The 18146-nt window shown below is 44.0% G+C and overlaps 1 protein-coding gene across 1 annotated transcript in view; it reads right to left on the bottom strand.

Moving 5' to 3' along the window:
* The window catches only part of c1ql1l2 (complement component 1, q subcomponent-like 1-like 2), a 28748-nt gene extending 10802 nt beyond the window's left edge, over positions 1-17946 (bottom strand). The window contains exon 1 of the mRNA XM_079606571.1: positions 16740-17946. Coding sequence (XP_079462697.1) covers positions 16740-17351 — 612 coding nt within the window. The 5' untranslated portion in view covers positions 17352-17946. The remainder of the gene's footprint in view (positions 1-16739) is intronic.
* Between the last annotated feature and the right edge of the window lie 200 nt (positions 17947-18146).

Here is an 18146-nt window from a genome sequence, read left to right as displayed (position 1 = left end):
ATTGCTTGGAAAAGCCATTTGTGTGTAATCTTTTCTAATAAAGGTTTTTGCCAAAACAGCCAGGTAGTTTACAAAATGTGCAGGCTTTTATAACCAAATCCATCATGTATCTTCGTAATCTTTGTATGGATATTTTGGCTGCGGTGTACAGCATAGGTGAATCTAGACCTTATTTATGGTGTATATTTGTCGCATCAGCCCCACAAAATCTGTAATTGATGCAAATACACACCTGTTTTATATGAATTATTGCCGTTATATACCAGCCATAATAATTACATCATATTTTGGGGTGCTTGCATCTAAAAGTTTGAAAAATTCTAGGTTATTTCACTCTGAATCTTCTCAACTATATTGATGTTATTAAAAAAAAATCTGAAAAGTTTGTTACATTAGGTCCTATTCTTCCCTCTAGAAAGTGACAAACAATCACAAACTGAAGTGTTTGCCACTGTTACTGATATAACAGACAAACAGATGCAGTTTAATTGGTTTGTTTAAAAGAACTGTCAGTCAAGCTCGACACCTCACACTTAAAGCAAGAAATGTTCCCCCAAACCACAAGTGGCGGATCCCCCTGAAGATGAATTCCTGGTGTGCACACAGTGGCCTGACCTCTACGCGAAGCCCCTCTCTGAAGCCTCTGAGCGGTGCAGCTGCTTAATGAAACATCTCGCTGCATTATAACGCATTATCGTATGATAGAGTAGTCTCACCCCCTCTCAGTGCCATAATGAGGAGAGTGCAGTAATTCTAGTCTTGGGGGAGACTGAGGAAAAGGGAGAGAAAGATGAGGAGAGGGAGCGAGGGAGAAACGCATGGTTTTTGCTGCAGGATACATTTTTCATGAATTGCCCTATTCATCATTTGGCGCTGGGCGGATAGCTGTAATCTTACAGTAGCTGTTGTTTATTTTCCAAGGTGATCGAGGTGTTAAACACGGACGTACACGGGCTGACTAATTCGATCAAGTAAGTGGGCTGAGCGAGGGAGTCGCAGCGGACGCACGTAGGTTTGTAGCGTCTGAGTGGAATTGAGTGGAGTCATTGAAAGCATCATTGAAGCATCAAGATGTTTACAGAGGAACTTTGCCGATGGGCAAGTTGTTATTTCCTGTGACAGCAGAGTGTGTGTGCTGAACACATGAAAACGTGTCGAGAGGGGGTTTGGGGATCAGTATATGATTTCTGCTCATTAAAAGAAGTAGAGGGTCTCCTCCTGAGTCACAGGCCAGGCCACAGTCACTCAGATAGGAAAGCGCGGCTATTTTAGTGCATATATTCAACATGCACGCTCACAGCAGTTCTGCTGAAGTCTCTCTGGGCTGGATATTTGAACGATAGAGCTGAGGTGCAGAAGGTCTGTGTTTTAAAAGTATAGTTTCTCGCCTATAAATAAATGATGGATTCCTCCGCAGTGTTTGCTCCGTCTCACCCCGACACATGTGACATGTGTGGCATTTCTTCGCAGCACGGGAAGATCCAGTGCTAATAACCATACAGCACCCAATTAGACTGGTTTTAATGTTCTGCTCCACTGGGCGGCAAATTTAGTGTCCAATTAGACATCACATCAGGGGCAAAGGCCCCACCCCAGTGCCTCAACAGCTGATTAGAAGAGTGGAGAGCGAGAAGACTGTGTTGGACTGAAACACAAGTACACCCTACAAGTCCAACGCAAATTAACAAGCTGTTATTGAAGAGGACCGCTTATTGAACTTGTTAAAAGATGCTGCAGACTTTCTTTAGGAGATTATTTTGAGGATAATAAGTTTGTTTCTGACTGAAAAGACAAGTGAAAAATGTTGTATACTTTAACCAAAATAATTATAGCACAAGCTACTGGATGTATTTTTTCCTGTTTCTTGCAAAAATAGAATTGATCCGGGGGACGTTTTCCCTCTAGCAGTGTGTTACTTGTCTCTCTCCTCATCCAAATACCAATGAACAACACTTGCATTTATGTACGCTGTGTAATTAAACATGAGTAATTTGTTTGACTCTAATAACTGAACACTGAACTCTAATTAAAAACACGTTTTTGCTGTTCCAGATGGTGAAGTGTGCTTTTTTACCCACACATATTGTACACATATATTATTCATATTTCTCCTAGTCATATTAATTTTATTAGCACATTTTATGCATGTAAAAACAATTGCCTTTAAGCATACACTATGCCCAAAGACATCTTAAAGGGGACCTATTATACAAAATGCACTTTTACATGATGTTTGAACATAAATGTTTGTCGGCACAGTCAGCACCCTACAGTGGTAAAAATCCATCCACTCTGCTTTTTTTATCCCCATAAATCATAAGCAGTGTCTCAGAACAAGCCGTTTGCAGATTCTAGCTTTTGTGACATCACATTGCACAGGCCCCGTCCACGACTGCTGACAGACTCTATTCTATTAGCCTTTATCTACTGATCATTAGACCCCGTCCTGAGTGATCGGTACACAGTCCGCCATGTTTATCTACTAACTGGAGCATTTAGCTTTTGTTGTTTGATTCATTTTAACAGCCTATATAGCAGTAGGTACTGTAAGTGTGAGGGTGAGCAAAAACGCTTTGTTTTGTGTGTATCCCTTTAAATGCAAATGAGCTGCTCCTACAATAACTCTTCCTATTCTCATGGCCCCCGGGAATGCGTATTCCCGGAGGCGGGTTTATGTCAACTTTAGGGTTAGCAATGTCACTAACCTGGGAGGAAGCTTGTGTAGTCCCAATTTCTTTAAAATAAAATATCTCCCTTTGCTTTGAACTTTGAGCGTTGTAACTTTGCAGGTGTTGTTTATGCTCAAACAGCAACAATACAAACTAACTAAAGTTAGAAAAGTGAAATAATAATCAACCAACCCTTTAATACACAGGTATAATATACAAATGGGATTTCTTTACTTGCTGTTTACATTCACAGCATAGGGGGTTCACACCTAAAAATTATTTTTTAAAGTCTTAATAAAATTAAAAAAAAAATCTAAATTTTGCCTATTGTTGTTTACTTACAATATTTGTTCATTTTAAAAGTAATATGATGTTTAAATTATTATTGTTAAAAAAATATCTGCTGACATTCGGACTGCCAACCAATCCGTAAACAGCCACTGTCTGTCTGATGGTAACAAGGTTGTGTTGTGCTCACGCTTCATGAGAAGAAATGGAAACAAATGAGCGCAGCTCACACACAGAAACAGTGAAAATACAGCGGTAAAAATTCATGTGAAGTTTTTAAATTTATAACATATGATACAGTTAAGCAACATCTCACGTTCAAGAGTGCTGAATCTGACTGATTTCATACATAGCCGCGAGAACATATTTTATTAGAAGGGGTGCTGGGGGCGGGGCTTAATAGGGCGGGGCTGTGTATAGGCCTACCGAGTATTTTAAACAAAATCATAATATCAAACAGCCCAAACAAAAAAGTTGAACATACAAATGAATGAGGACAGTTATGTGAGAACGCTCAGAACTCATGATGAATTTTAAAAACACAGCACAAAAATCTGCATCTTACCTTATGATACACGCTCAGGAGTTAGTGCCGGTTCACACAGAATGCATAATCTTTCAAAGCGAAAACGCAAGACGCCAAACGGGGGCAGTGGAACGGGGGGGAAACACAAGGTATCGAGGCGCATTTTTGTTTAACTTATTTTAACTTGAGTGCTGCGTTTTACACTGTGTTATGCGCGATACGCGAGCGCAACACGGCTAGTGCGTTCACACTGAAAAACAATGGAAAAGTAGCAGAGTGGATTAGAAAAACACGTTCTGTGTAAACAGTCTCTAATACCAAAGAATGCTTTAATCAAGACATCTAGATTAAATTTTCTCACCGACGTCTGAGTGAACATGAATTAAAATGAGTTCTGAGAACGTGATGATGTAATATGTGGCGCGTCGCAGACCAGAACAAGACAAACTATTGTGGTTAAAAAGTATATAAATTTTTATTTTTTTTAGAAAATGACTGATCGTTTCGCTAGATAAGACCCTTATTTCTCGACTGGGATCGTGTAGAGACTTTGAGGCTGCATTGAGATGGACATTTGATCTTTCTTTTGAACATTGGGATAGATGGTTGCCATTGAAGTCCATTCTGTGTAGAAAAATCCTGGAATGTTTTCCTCAAAAACCTAAATTTCTTTTCGACAGAAGAAAGAAAAACATGGACATCTTGGATTTTTGTTTAAACGAAACTAAAGTCATGTCATCTTAAATGCCAATGTAGTGAAACAGCTGTCATCAGGGGGTGCTGCACCCATAGATCCCGCGGCCATGATTTCATATGACACAATGACAGTTCAATAAACAAGCAATCACAAGTGACTATTAAGTTTTAGACACAATATTGACTGTTTTTGTTCTATTTCAGCAGAGTATATAAATATAATGGTTATATAATCGAAAATAGTTTCAAACAAAGATCAGCAGAACCATGACGCATCTCACCGGAACACATAACCGTGTTCCCTTTCGAGAGTACTTTCGTGTTGCGTAAGCTGGCTTACGCATCGGGAAAAGCCCTTTTCTCGAGAAGATTAAAGCCAAAAATGATCCTTTAATTTTTCTTTCATTTAAAACGCACTTGCTGCAGCAAGCAGACCTTAAGGCGAGACGGCTTGCGCGCTTATTGGCTGCTCTGCGGCAACTGCTGCTATGGAGAGGCAGCTGTGACGTACGAACCAATGAGGGAGCTTTGCGCAATATGGGCGTGGCTTATGGCTATATAAGCCGCGCCGCCCATGGTTGCCTTGATTTCATCTCCTTCAGCTAATGATCCTCTTCGCTGACTCTGGAAGAAGCCTAGCGCCGAGCGTCGAACAGCACTTCAGTGGGACGAGCTACTGCACTGCAGGACAGAGGAAGCCGGCTTCGGACACTCTCCCTACGCCGCCTTCAGCCGTCGTCTCCCGCTGCGCCATCCGGCGCACATATATTCTTTAAAGCTTCCGTGTGTGTCGCCGTTGCGTTCACACACACGTCTAAAAGAGCAAACTAGCGACCGTTGTTGCAAATGCCTTGCGACACCTGCGGCTCGTGTTGAGCCCCCCTCACGACTGGGGACCGCCACATTTTATGCGTTTCCTGCCTGGGGAAGGGCCACTCTGACTTTGCGCTCTCTAAAAGCGGCTGCCCGGAGTGCGAGGAGATGGCTTTATCGACCCTGCGGGCTCGAGTAGCTGTTTTCGGTGAGGACACCACACTCTCTCTCATGGGCCGCGCCATAAGAAGCGCCGCTCTCAGAGAGCACCGGAGACTCCAACAACACGCAAGCTCACGCCAGTGGGATCACCGCGTGCCTCGCTCACTGAATCGCCCTCACCTGTCTTCTTCACTGATGGTCAGCGCCCGACTGTTTCCGCTATCGCTCCCATCACTTTCGATGGACCAGATGGTGAGGATGCTAACGAGGACAGCTGTTCTCTCGCCGCCTCGGGAAGCGAGGAATGGTCGGGGCTCCATTCCGGACCCCACCCCCTCAACCCAGGCTAGTACCAGTGGGGTGAGAGCCAGTGTGGACACGGAGCTTATCTGACTGCTGACAAAGGCCGTGGAAGACCTCGGCCTCGAGTGGTCTCCACCCGAAGAACCAGCACGCAACAGGCTCAACGAATGGTTCCTGCAGGGGCGCCGCCAGGCCCCTCGGCAAAGGCCCGCCCCCGTTTCTTCCGGAAGTCTATGATGAACTAACTAAATCATGGAAGACGCCGTTTTCCACCAGGCTTCAGTTTCCTCGACGCTCTCCTGTTGACGGCACTCAGGAAAAAGGCTACCAGCATCTTCCCCTGATTGGAGAAGCTGTGCCTACGCACCTTTGTCCGCCCTCCGCTGGATGGCAGTCTAAGGCCGCTCACCACTCAAAAGCCTGTCGAACTACGTCAGCTCTCACCGTTCGCGCCTACGCCGTCGCCGGTCAAGCTGCATCAGCACTCCATACGTTGGCGGTGCTTCAAGTGTTTCAGGCCAACCTTCTCCGTACTATGGATGAGGTTGGTCCGGACCCAGAGGCGTTTAGAGACCTTTCTCATTCCAAAGAAGGACGGTGGTTTCCGACCCATCCTAGACCTCAGACATTTGAACAAAGCGCTTATGAGGCGATTGTTCAAAATGCTGACAACCAAACAAATCCTCGCGCAAATTCACCCGGGGGATTAGTTTACATCAGTGGATCTGAAAGACGCGTATTTTCAGATACAAATAGCCGCCCCGTCACAGGCCATTCTTGAGATTCGCCTTCGAGGGTCGAGCTTATCAGTACACTGTCCTGCCGTTCGGCCTGTCTTCAGCACCTTGTACGTTCACGAAGTGCATGAACACAGCACTCTCTCCCCTGAGACAACAGGGCATGCGAATACTGAACTATTTAGACGACTGGCTAATTCTAGCTCAGTCAGAGACAGAACTGGTGACTCACAAAGTTTTGCTACTCAGTCATTGAGAAAATCTGGGTCTCAGACAGAGCATGTGAGCGGAGCGGGGAGCGGATCGGTAATACTTCCTCCTGAGCGGAAAGCGCCTTTCTGAAGATTCCGCTCTGCTCGCTCCGTCTGCTCAGCGCCGCTCGCTCAACCCAGAATGCCCTATTGTGATTTGCTAGTTCGATAATCGGTGAATTAGCTAAAGTAATAGTGGGTTGGTTATGGAGTTCAAATATTGTTTTAAGGAAGTTGCAAGCCTTATGCATAAATGCACAGTAAAAATCACAGTTAAGAACGAGCAGGGAGAAGAAATTGAAATGGAGTGTGGAGAGACTGTGAGAGTAAGCAAAGATTCATATTGGAATCTAAAGCGTCACATTGCCAGAAAGCATGAGGATGTGCTACGCAAACATGGTAGTGCAGCAAAAGGTGAGCTATATAGCCTATACCATTCGAAAATAAATTAATAGGTAAATGGGTAAGGTAGGCTGTTGTACTGTAGCCTGACTACGTCAGACTTCTCACTTCCGCTCAATTTCATTTCGCTTCTGTACTTAGTCTGAGACTCTCAGTTTTCCTCCGGCCTGAAAACAGCCAGCCAATCAACGAACAGAGAGCGGGCTGAGAGCCGTGACGTAGACGCTAAGCGCCGAGTTTGAGATTGGGGAAATTGAAAACGACCGCGGATATGGAGACAAGGGATGAAATTCGCTCTGTTGTGGAGAATATTCCCGGCATTTCCAAACTGAAGGACGAACAAGAATGTTTGGTAAACATTTTGAATGGAGGTGATGTCGATATGTGATATCTAGGTCTCTTTTATCTGTCGAGCTCGAACTGGCACCCTTTTGACAGGTCAGTGTCTCCTTTTTTTTCCAGTTCATAAATATTGCCATGTCATGCTGTAATCTTGCAATTAAGTTGCAGCATTTCGGACAGACTCGAAATGAACAAAGAGCTGTGTTTGACATAACTAATCCTAACTTTGACAGTTGGCTGCAAATATTTTCCTGTTTCTCTTTACTGTCAAATAATAGTTTAGAGGCCCCGATTGTGCCGTGGATGCGTAGATTTACATCACATAATCTACAAAAGTCGTTGACAGCCATGTTCACTCCGGTATTTCTCTCGATAGTTTCGTTTTCGCATTATTTATAATGTGTTTACAGTGGCAGTTCGATGCTGCTGAGCTGGTGCATAACCAAACATTATGTGATTGGCTTACGGGTAACCAATGATTTTATACTTCAGACGAGCCCCCCCCCCCCCCCCCCCCCCCCCCGCGATAAAGAAAACACTTTTCAATGATGCCATGCCAGACTCTGTCTATGAAGCAAAGCGAAGTAGCAGAGTTTGGTATTACCAGGCTAGTTGTACTGAGCCCCTCTCATGACATGCAGACAAAAATATATTGTAATATACAAATTAACATTTCGTTCCCAACTTCCCATGAATTAAGAATTCGTTCTCTCATTTAGGGTGGCCACGAATTAAATTTGTTTCCACAAATTCTTAAATCGTTCCCTGGTTTAGTAAATCGTGGCCATGTTGAACTAATTCGTAGCCTACTCTCGTTTTATTAAAACAAGGAAACAAATTATTACAACGTGGTCACAATTTACTAAACCATGGATCAGTAAACATTTGTGTGTGTGCGCGTGTTTTAATATGCCTGTTTTGCAACTGCAGTTATATTCACGGAAATAAAATAACGAGAATAAAATATACCTTTTCACTTATTGCATTTAATAGGCAAGTTTGCCAAAGGACTAGACATGTTTTTTAATTAAGTTAATTTAATGCATTTAAATGAATAAAAAGAACAGACTTTTATTCAGAATCACCCCGAAATAACTTCTATTTACAATCCTAGCTACTGTAATTTATACATTTATTCCAGATATTCATTACAAAGTACAAACAGAAAGCAAGTAGCCTACAGAGATATTTTATGTCTGAGCGGGATTTGTTTTACCGGTGAGCATGAGCGATTCATCAGTGAAGCGTGAGTGATTCATCAGTGGAGCGTTCGCTTGGGACGCGAGCGACTGAGTGGAGCGCACGGGCATAGAGCGGAATATTGAGCTGAGCGTCACACTGCTCCGCTTCACTCACATGCTCTGGTCTCAGAATCAATTGGACCAAGAGTTCGCTGTTACCCAGCCAGAAAATGTATTTTCTGGGAACAGAAATAGACTCTGTGTCAATGAAAGCGCGGCTTACGTCACAGCGCGAGCTCTCCATCCAGCGCCTAGCGGCGTCATTCAAAGCTGCCAATGTCACTCCTCTCAAAATGTTTCAGAGGATTCTGGGCCGCATGACCTCCTCTTCAGCGGTAATTCAGCTAAGTCTGCTACAAATGCACCCCCTTCAGAACTGGCTGAAGTTCGACCTCGGTTGGGGTACCCTGTACGAGGGAAGGCAACTTCCGGCCTTTGGTCAGGCCCGGAGAAATGCCTACACATAAACTGTCTAGAGATGAGAGCGGTCGAGCTAGCACTGGAGTTTTTTCTCCCATACTTGAAGGGTCACCACATCTTAGTCCGATCGGACAACATGTCAGTGGTGTCCTACATAAACCGCCAGGGCGGTATCAGATCTTGGAGCCTGTACACCATGGCCAAACGCCTTTTCTTGTGGGCTCAGCACAACCTGCGCTCGCTGAGAGCAGCGCACGTGCCGGGCATTTTGAACCTGGGTCCAGACATGCTATCCAGGGGATACGTTTCTCCAGGGGAATGGTCCATTTATCCTCAGGTGGTTCAGTTGGTATGGAGCATCTTCGGCAGGGCAGAGGTCGACCTCTTCGCCTCAGAAGACAACGCTCATTGCCCAACATACTTCACGAAGAGCAGGGACGCGCTGGCCCACAACTGGCCCAGTCATACACTTTATGCATTCTCACCGATCTCATTGTTACCACAGGTTATCAAACAGATCAGGGAGAGCAAGTGCGCTGTGCTCCTAGTAGTTCCGCTTTGGAGGAACAGCCCCGTGACCGATCCCAGTGAGGAGGACCCTCCTCTCTCAGGCCAAGGGGACGCTCTGGCACCCTCATCCCGGGTGGGCCCTGCACGTATGGGCCCTCAACGGGTACCCGTTAACCTCCCAAAGGGAGTGTTAAACATTATCACAGAGGCTAGAGCGCCCACTACTAGGCGGTTATACGCCTTGAAATGGTCAGTGTTATCTAGCTGGTGCTCAGCACGGAACATGGAACCACAATGCTGTGGAGTAACAGAGGTACTCTCCTTCCTCCAAGAGCTTTTGGATGCGGGTAGATCCCCCTCCACACTCAAAGTATAAGTGTCGGCCATAGCAGCGTTTCAAGAACCCTGTGTCTGGTCAGTCACTGGGGAAAAACGACCAAGTCGTATGCTTCTTCTGAGGGGCTAGGAGGTTAAACCCTCCTCGACCTCCCTTGGTTCCCATTTGGGACCTTTCCACGGTCATAGAGGCCATGAAGAGTGACCCATTTGAACCTATGCAGTCTGTAGATTTGAAATATCTCTCACTCAAAACCGTTTTCATGATGGCTCTGGCCTCAGTCAAGCGTGTGGGTGACCTGCACACGCTCTCTGTGAGCGCTACCTGTCTTGAGTTTGGGCCCAATGATTCTAAAGTCACCCTCAAACCAAAACACGGTTATGTTCCTAAGGTACTTGCCACTCCGTTCAGAGCGCAAGTAATTTCCCTGTCTGCTCTCCCTATATCTGATGACGAGAGAGACGCAAATTTTCTCTGCCCTGTCAGGGCTCTGAGGATTTATGTGGAGCGTTCTGCTGCTTTCAGACAATCAGAACAGCTCTTTGTATCATTTGGTGGCCGCACTAAGGGGTTGGCTACCACACCCTTTCACGTTGGACAGTCGATGCTGTTTCATTGCCCTGGACGTCAGAGCTCCCTCTACTAGAGGCATGGCCTCGTCCTGGGCTTGGTCCAGTGGGATTTCACTTCAGGATATTTGTATGGTGGCAGGCTGGGCCTCCGCGTCTACATTTATCAGGTTTTACTACCTAGAAGTTCCCGCTTTACAGGCTAGACTGTTATCGGTTTAGCCATGCCACTTGCAGTTACCTTGCCTGACTTAGGTCTGGCATAACTGTGCTATAATGTGTCAAGCATTCATTCATTTCATGTAGTACATAAGGGTCCAACTGCGTTCGGCCCCCCTCCCTACATACTGCCCGTCATACTGCCGAAACGTTTAGCTTACTCGTCTTATGAGCCTTGGGCACTTGCACCGGGACGTTGACTGAGGAGGTTTTGAGCACGCACAGTGTTTTACACGGGGTTCCCTCATCTCAGGGAACCGAGGTTACGTTAGTAACCGAGTCGTTTTCATTACTGAATGATTCAGCGTTTTGAACGAACCGTTTGAACAAATCGTTTGAGTAAATGGCTCAATGACTCATTAAGACAGTTGCCTGCCGTCACGGTGGTTTAGTTTAGTTTAAAAGTATCAGTGATTCCAATATTTTATATTTGTATATTTAAAAAAAAAAAGTAAAACAATCTCATAACATTATTTTTTATGCAGCTGTAATTTTTAAGTGTAAATTATTTAATTTGATTGGTAACAGCTAGTGTCTTATTATTTTAATTTAATTTATTCGTCAAATTTAAGAATTTCAAATGGAAGATGAAGCATATATTTAAAATGATTAGGGAAAATGCTCTTTATAAAGGTTAAAAAAAAATTCAAAGCTGACTTTACACTTGTGAGAATATTCTCCTAAAATCCTATTTTTTTCTGGACAAGCTAATTTTTTACTTGGACAAGTGAATGACCGGTTTACTTGTTCAAAGGACAAGCACACGAAAAGGCTTAATGATGAGCCCTGAGATATATTTTATATAGTATTGTGGTTATGTGATTTTTACTCCTTTATCACATTTGAAGTTTGGTGAAATTGGTGATATGAAGAGTCAGAGTGTATTTGACAGTTTAAGCTCAATAAGACGTGAAAGAGAACTTAGTGTACTCACAGGGTGTGCCGTCTGACATCCAGTTTTCTGTGCCAGTGCTTCAGATGTGTGCGCTCAGAAAACCATATAGCCTATCAGAAGTTTAGACTGGCGTAGCTTTAAAACTGATGTGGCTTTGAGTGTGACCACGCTAGAGATTTGTTTTTGGCAGATTATTCCGAAGCACGAGCTGTAGGCTCCGCCCTCTTCTGGAAAGCGGGGCAGGGAGCAGCAGCTCATTTGACTTTAAAGATACATGCACGAAAACAACATGTTTTTCCTTCCACTCAAAATTAGGCATTTATAACATGGTATAATAAATGATCTGTGGGGCATTTTGAGCTGAAACTTCAAAGACACATTCTGGGGACACCTTAGACTTTTATTACATTGTGCATAATAGGTCCCTCTTAAAGAAGGACTGAGTGTATGTCATGATTAAAGGGATGATACATCCAAAATGAAAATGATTTAGTCGTTATGATTTACCCTCATGTCTTTCTGCATTACGCCCTTTCTGCTGTTGAACACAAAATAATATATTTTGAAAAAATATTAATTTAAAATAAACTGTCTGTACAGTTAAAGTCAGTGGGGTTCAATGCTGTTTTGGACCCCTCTCATTTCCATTATACTGTATGGGTGAAAACAGTTCTTCAAAATAACTTCTTATATGGAAGGAAAAAGAAAATTTCATATGTGACGGCGAGTAAATTATGAGAGTTTTTTTTTTTTAGCGTGAAATATTCCTTTACTGTAGCTTACTGTTAAACATATTGTACTTAATAAATCAGCTTTAAACCAAACAGGTGAATCTTCAGATACCTGCGCACATCTGCGCATGCATGAATGTGTGTGTTCATTGGAGTGTGGTCTGAGACAGCAAGATTATCCCGAAGGAGCCTCTTGAGAAACACAAAGAGTGCCTGGATGCATTTGCTTGTAATGAAGTCAGAATGGGTTTGGGTGGATTAATGACAATATCAACAGAAGGAACATGAGGACAGGTGCCAGCACAATCTGGATGTGGTTCAAAGTTTTTAATTACGATTAAAAAGACTCTGGCACACGACAAACGCCTTTTCTTTTCCCAGTCTTTCTTTTTTTTTTTTTTTTTTTTTTACTCCTTTATCACATTTGAAGTGGAATTCCTTGCAAAGCCAGTGGAGTTTCAAAAGGAACTCGCAGGCATTTGTACATGTCCATCTGGCAGAAATGTGATTTTTTGGAGGGGGGGGGATATTTGGCAAATTAAGAAAAAAAATTAATGGCAAGGAATAAACAGAAGGAGCTTGGAAAGAGGAGTGAAAATGGATGAAAAGAAATGCATCTTCTGTGTACGAGCATGTGTATTAAAGCTAATATTTTCCACAAAGAATGCAGTCTCACCAGAATTTTTTTCCTTTTTTTTTTCTCATACACACACATCTTGCACACCAGCTGTGTGGGTTTGTATGGTGGTATGGTCAGTGGCCGCTTGAAGAATAGAGTAAGTCCACAGGGATACAGCAGACTAGCTGAAAGTCTGTTAGCACTCCATCACTGCCATTGAGAAACACTATACTGCGTTCACATACATTCAGAGTAAGAGGGAAACAACAAAGTTAAATAGTGAAAGTTTCTTTTAAACTGTTAGGGAACGATGCGAGACAGCTCATTCAGCAGCAGCTCGCCTGAGGTCTTGTATGCCCATTCACACACACAACACACACACACACTGCTGCAATTGCACTGATCTGGAATAGCGGTTTAATTAGTGAGGCGGTAACCACTTTATAAAGATTAGCTTGCTCTCAGGAGGAAGGCTTGTCTCCCATGTCTGCCTAAAGTGTCTGTGAGGAGGGTCTCTAGAGATCAGGACCCATTGTGTTCAACAGACGGTGCTTTACGACAACATATGCTCTCCCAATGCTCTTCCTTCACACACTCCATTAATGCTGTACTGTGCTCCCAGCAGTTTTTGCCTGTTCTTGCCTTTGCCATTAGTGTACTTCTTTTATGGGTTTTGCTTAGGCAATCTAGTTAGGACACTGGGAAAACAAAGAAACCTAAAACAGCACTTGGGAAGATTGCAAGTTAGCAGACAAACTTTTTAGCTGCACAACAGAGAAGTATAGAGACCTTTGTAAACGTCTCTGCTAAAAAGTTTGTCTGCTAACTTGCGTTCTTCCCAAGTGCTGTTTTTGGTTTCTTGCAGGGAATGCATTTCACTGTGGTTGATTGGTAGGTCTGTGTTTAGATTAAAGCAGTAATCAGATTAAAAATGTGTTTGTGACAGAACCAAGTGTTCATCTTAATTAAGAGGAACAGATCTGCCCACATTATCATGGCACCAAGGGACCAGACGAGTTATGGCAGCTAGAGTATAAAAGACAGGCAGCGCTTATAAGAACTCTGTCTCAGCGAGCGGCCTAGTTTGATCTAATGAAGAAGAACATGATTACATTTATAAGGTTTAAAAAGAGATAGAAATGGAGGGGTAGTCAGACACACATGAGCAGAGGATGGAGAGAGAGAGTTTAAGACATGTTGGGAACAAAAAAAGAAACATATTTCAATTCCAGATATTACAGTGACCGTTATAGCTCCCTTTTATTATCTCTTTCATTTTTCTGCTTACCCTCAGGGCCAGCTTTTAAACGTCTGGCATTCTTTCCTCTGTGACAATTTCTTTATGGGAGTTGAACTATGCTCTAAAAAGCGGCTGCTGGATGTTCGCGGCGGCGGCAGTCGGATAACCCTCCGTAATTGTATTTATCTGAACTGAAATATCGGCTGTCTCGCGAAAGCTCCGGTTGCTGCGGCAACGCTGAGTCCTGCGCGCGCTGACCTACGGACCGGGTCACAGAAAAACAAAAAACAGAAGCTCCAGGTGATGCTTTCCAGTCTCCTCACCCCATTTTCAATTCCAGGTGCAGTTCTAGCTAAACAGTTAAACATACATGTTGAAAATACACTTTATGGGTCACGTTGTCTGTTGAAGCGAGGCAAATGGGAGACATTTAAGTTGTTTCTATTAACTGAACATGCGCAAATTAAAGAGCTTGAAATATAAATTTGAAGTATATGCTATTCTGTGATCATCCAGTAGGCTGATCGTTGTGAACTCACAGATTGTAGGTTACTAACTAAAAACGGTCTGAAAGGCATTTATTAATTGATTGGTTTATGTAAAACACGCACAATATAACGCAGTATATTGGTGCCAGACAGTTTAGCACTAAAGCGCACAATATATAGGCCTAAGGCCCTTAGGCCTATATATTGTGCGCTTTAGTGCTAAACTGTCTGGCACCAATATACTGCGTTATATTGTGCGTGTTTTACATCAGAGCATGATAAACCTTTGACAAATGAAATATTTAATTATTTAAATGTGTCAAGAACTAATTGTATTTATTAAAATGAGAGTTATACACACATATATATATATATATATATAATTACCATTGCAGTGCCTGAAATTAGCCTACATTTAAATTAGTGTGATTAAGTATGTTTATGAAAGATGCTGTCACTTGTCTGCCTGCGGCTACAGGACAGTTTTATTTTAAAAGTAAAAACTGGCCATGTGGTGTCTTTAACTTCCGAAACGATGTAATATTTCAGTGGGACTAGTTGAAAATGTGAATTCTTGTTCACTAGATCCTGAAAAAGACTCTAAAGTGTACTGTATAATTATATTCCATCTATTACCCCCGTTGCGCGTGCGGCAGAACTCGGTGGATGACGTTGCACGTGCGCTTTTCTTGTCTTGCGTGCCAAACTACTCCAACAGAATAAATTAGGCTATATAACGGTCTTCTAATAAATACAGTATCAGGAATTACAACCGTGTCGACAAAACCTTAACAATAATCTCATATCCTTAAACATCGCACGTTCCAATTGTCTGTCTATTTGTGCACATTCTGACGTGCACTATGTCACTGTCGTGTTACAACGACATTCCGCCACATAACCACTGTCGTGCTTTTATTTTATCATTAAATACCGCAAACAACAAAACTCTGAACAGAGGGAAAGACATGCATCCACGCACACACACACACACACACGGAGAGAGAGAGAGAGAGAGAGAGAGAGAGAGAGAGAGAGAGAGAGAGAGAGAGAGAGAGAGAGAGAGAGAGAGAGAGAGAGAGAGAGAGCAAATGACAGTTAGAAAAAAAGGAGAGAGTTAAATATAATCAAAGGGTCGTTTCCTGAGATATGCTGTTTTTGTGGCTGTTGCTTGGCACTGTGATTATAAGTTCATGAAGTTGCACGATTTGGCACGCGCTGCCGTTTTTTTAATACAATTTTGAGATTTTCGTTCGCGCCACCTAATTAATGAGCGTTACGTATTGCTTCATGTGGAAAATAGACACATTCGCGGAAAAAACATTTACTGCAAATAAATAAAAGGAAATGTATTAGTGTAAACTGATTCGCGTAGTAGTCTATTCATTTTCCCCTTAAATATATGTAATGACAATAGCCTTGATAAAACACCAAATGTAGCTAACTTTTGCATTATTATACATCAATGAAAAATATATATTCTAAGTTGAAAAAAGATATAGGCTATAATGATGCGCTTTAAAACACACTGGACACTTCATAAAAAAGTTTAGAGTGGCAAACTTTTAAGTGTCCCATGCTAAGACAATTCCTCAAGAGAGAGAGAGAGAGAGAGAGAGAGAGAGAGAGAGAGAGAGAGAGAGAGAGAGAGAGAGAGAGAGAGAGAGAGAGAGAGAGAGAGAGACAGAGAGAGAGAGAGAGAGAGAGAGAGAGAGAGAGAGAGAGAGAGAGAGAGAGAATCTCTGTCCTCTGTTAACGGGGACACGCGCACAATGTCAGCGCGCATTTAGCGCATTCAGCTCGTGTCTTCTCGCCGGGTGTGTGGCGCCGCAGCTGTGCGAACTTCACCCGCGTGCTCTGGGGGGACGAGGAACTCACAGCAGATGTTACTGCGTCTCCCACCAGTTTCACACGAAACACACACAAAAAAAAAAAAAAAAACGAGGAGAGAGAAACGACAGTCTTTTTTGTCCTCTGTGGGGTCATTATTAACAGCTTAATTAATTTTAGATCTGCTCTGTGAATAGTAGCTCAAACCACCAGCACGTACTTGTAACATGAGATGAAGAAATGCGCTTTATAGATATGCAACACGATTTTCGAAACAATTCTTGAAAAAGATCAGAATAAAATAGAAAACTATAAAATTGAAATAAAATATTAACTTATGTCAATAAGAATATAAATAGATATGTAGGCTGTATATACAAAAATCATGTAATAGCTAAGCTTTTCAAAAGAAAAAAAAAGGTCACAAATAACTCTTGATTTTGGCACTCACCTGTCCGTTCTTGCACAGGTCAGCCCACATGCTGGTGCCGTCACCTCCCCTCATCAGGACGTGGTAGATGAAGAAATACGTGCCCGGCACGCTGCAGATGAACTTGCCCGAAGGGCCATCATAGTTGTTGCCGAGGTTAGTGACCACATCGTCGAACTTGAGGATCTCATAGCCCTCGTGAGGGTTCTTCAGTCCCGCGTAGAAAGCCACCCGTGGGTGCGTGTTGTATGTAACCGTGCTGATAGCTCCATCCTTGTCAAGACTCAGAACCCCGTTTCGGCCACCGTCCTCCCGGTTCCCCGGGGGCCCCATCGGACCCGGGGGCCCTGGCTCCCCTGGTGGCCCCGGAGGTCCGGGTTTGCCTGGCCGGCCCGGCTTCCCCTGTGGCCCCTGGAGGAGCGTGGAGGGTGGAGGCATGTTGCTGTGGTCGGCCAGAGCCTCGGCCTCGGCCTGCACAGAAGAGCCGGTGCTGGTGATGCCCGTGGTGGTGCCCTTGTTCTGGTACGGGTCGCACACCATTCGACAGGTGCCCAGCATCTCGTAGTGGCTGTTGTCATTGCTCACGGAGCTGACCAGCACAGGGATGAGCACCACCAGCACCAGCACCAGCATGACCCCTACAGCGGCCGCTACCAGGGTCTTCCTGCCCAGGCTGAGGCGCGGGAGTGGCTGGGCAGCCAGCGTGGGTCTGCCGGGAGCCGAAATGGTGACTGCTGGAGAAGAGGAGACCGCAGAGAGAGAGAGAAAGACAGAGGGGTGCAGGGGGGTCCCAGGGGAAAGGTGCCAAGCCCTAGGATCCCAAATGTGTAGAGGAGCACGTGAGGGTGAAAGAGACCCACATGCACACGCTCTCACACGCTTTCCTCCGTGCACGCCTGGTTTGCTAAGCTGGCTCACTGGATCCGTTGGGCAGGCTGGAAAGAGCTTTCACACAGATCCCACATCCGCTCAATCTCACTCACACACATACACACTCTCACACAGGCACGCGCATGCATGCAAACACGCTCACACACGCTCCCAAAAAGTCGATCCCATTGTCTGTTGGAAAGAGTTGCACTAGGTAATGAAGAGAATGAGGGATGGTAGAGGCGGCAAAGAGGAAGAAAGGATGAAGTGAGCGAGTGTGCATGGGAGTGAAGGACAGCGTGAACGCGCGCGAGAGAGCGAGAGAAGCAGATATAGAGGAGAGACAGGGTATGTTTGCAGAGGCGTTTTCTCAGACTGAGGGTTTTATACTGAGTAACCCCCCCTGCCACACACACACACACACGCACACACACATCCTCTCTTCTCCCTCTATGTGTCACAACGATACAGCCAGGGGAAAGGAAGAAAAGTAACTGAGAGGAGAGGAGGGGACAACACAGGAAAATATAAAAGGAGATAAAGAATACATTTGAAATA

This window comes from Phoxinus phoxinus, assembly GCF_949152265.1.
Source record: "Phoxinus phoxinus genome assembly, chromosome: 1".
In the NCBI taxonomy this organism is placed as follows: Eukaryota; Metazoa; Chordata; class Actinopteri; order Cypriniformes; family Leuciscidae; genus Phoxinus; species Phoxinus phoxinus.
Note: the sequence above shows the minus strand (reverse complement) of the source record. Positions and strands in the feature narration are given on the sequence as shown.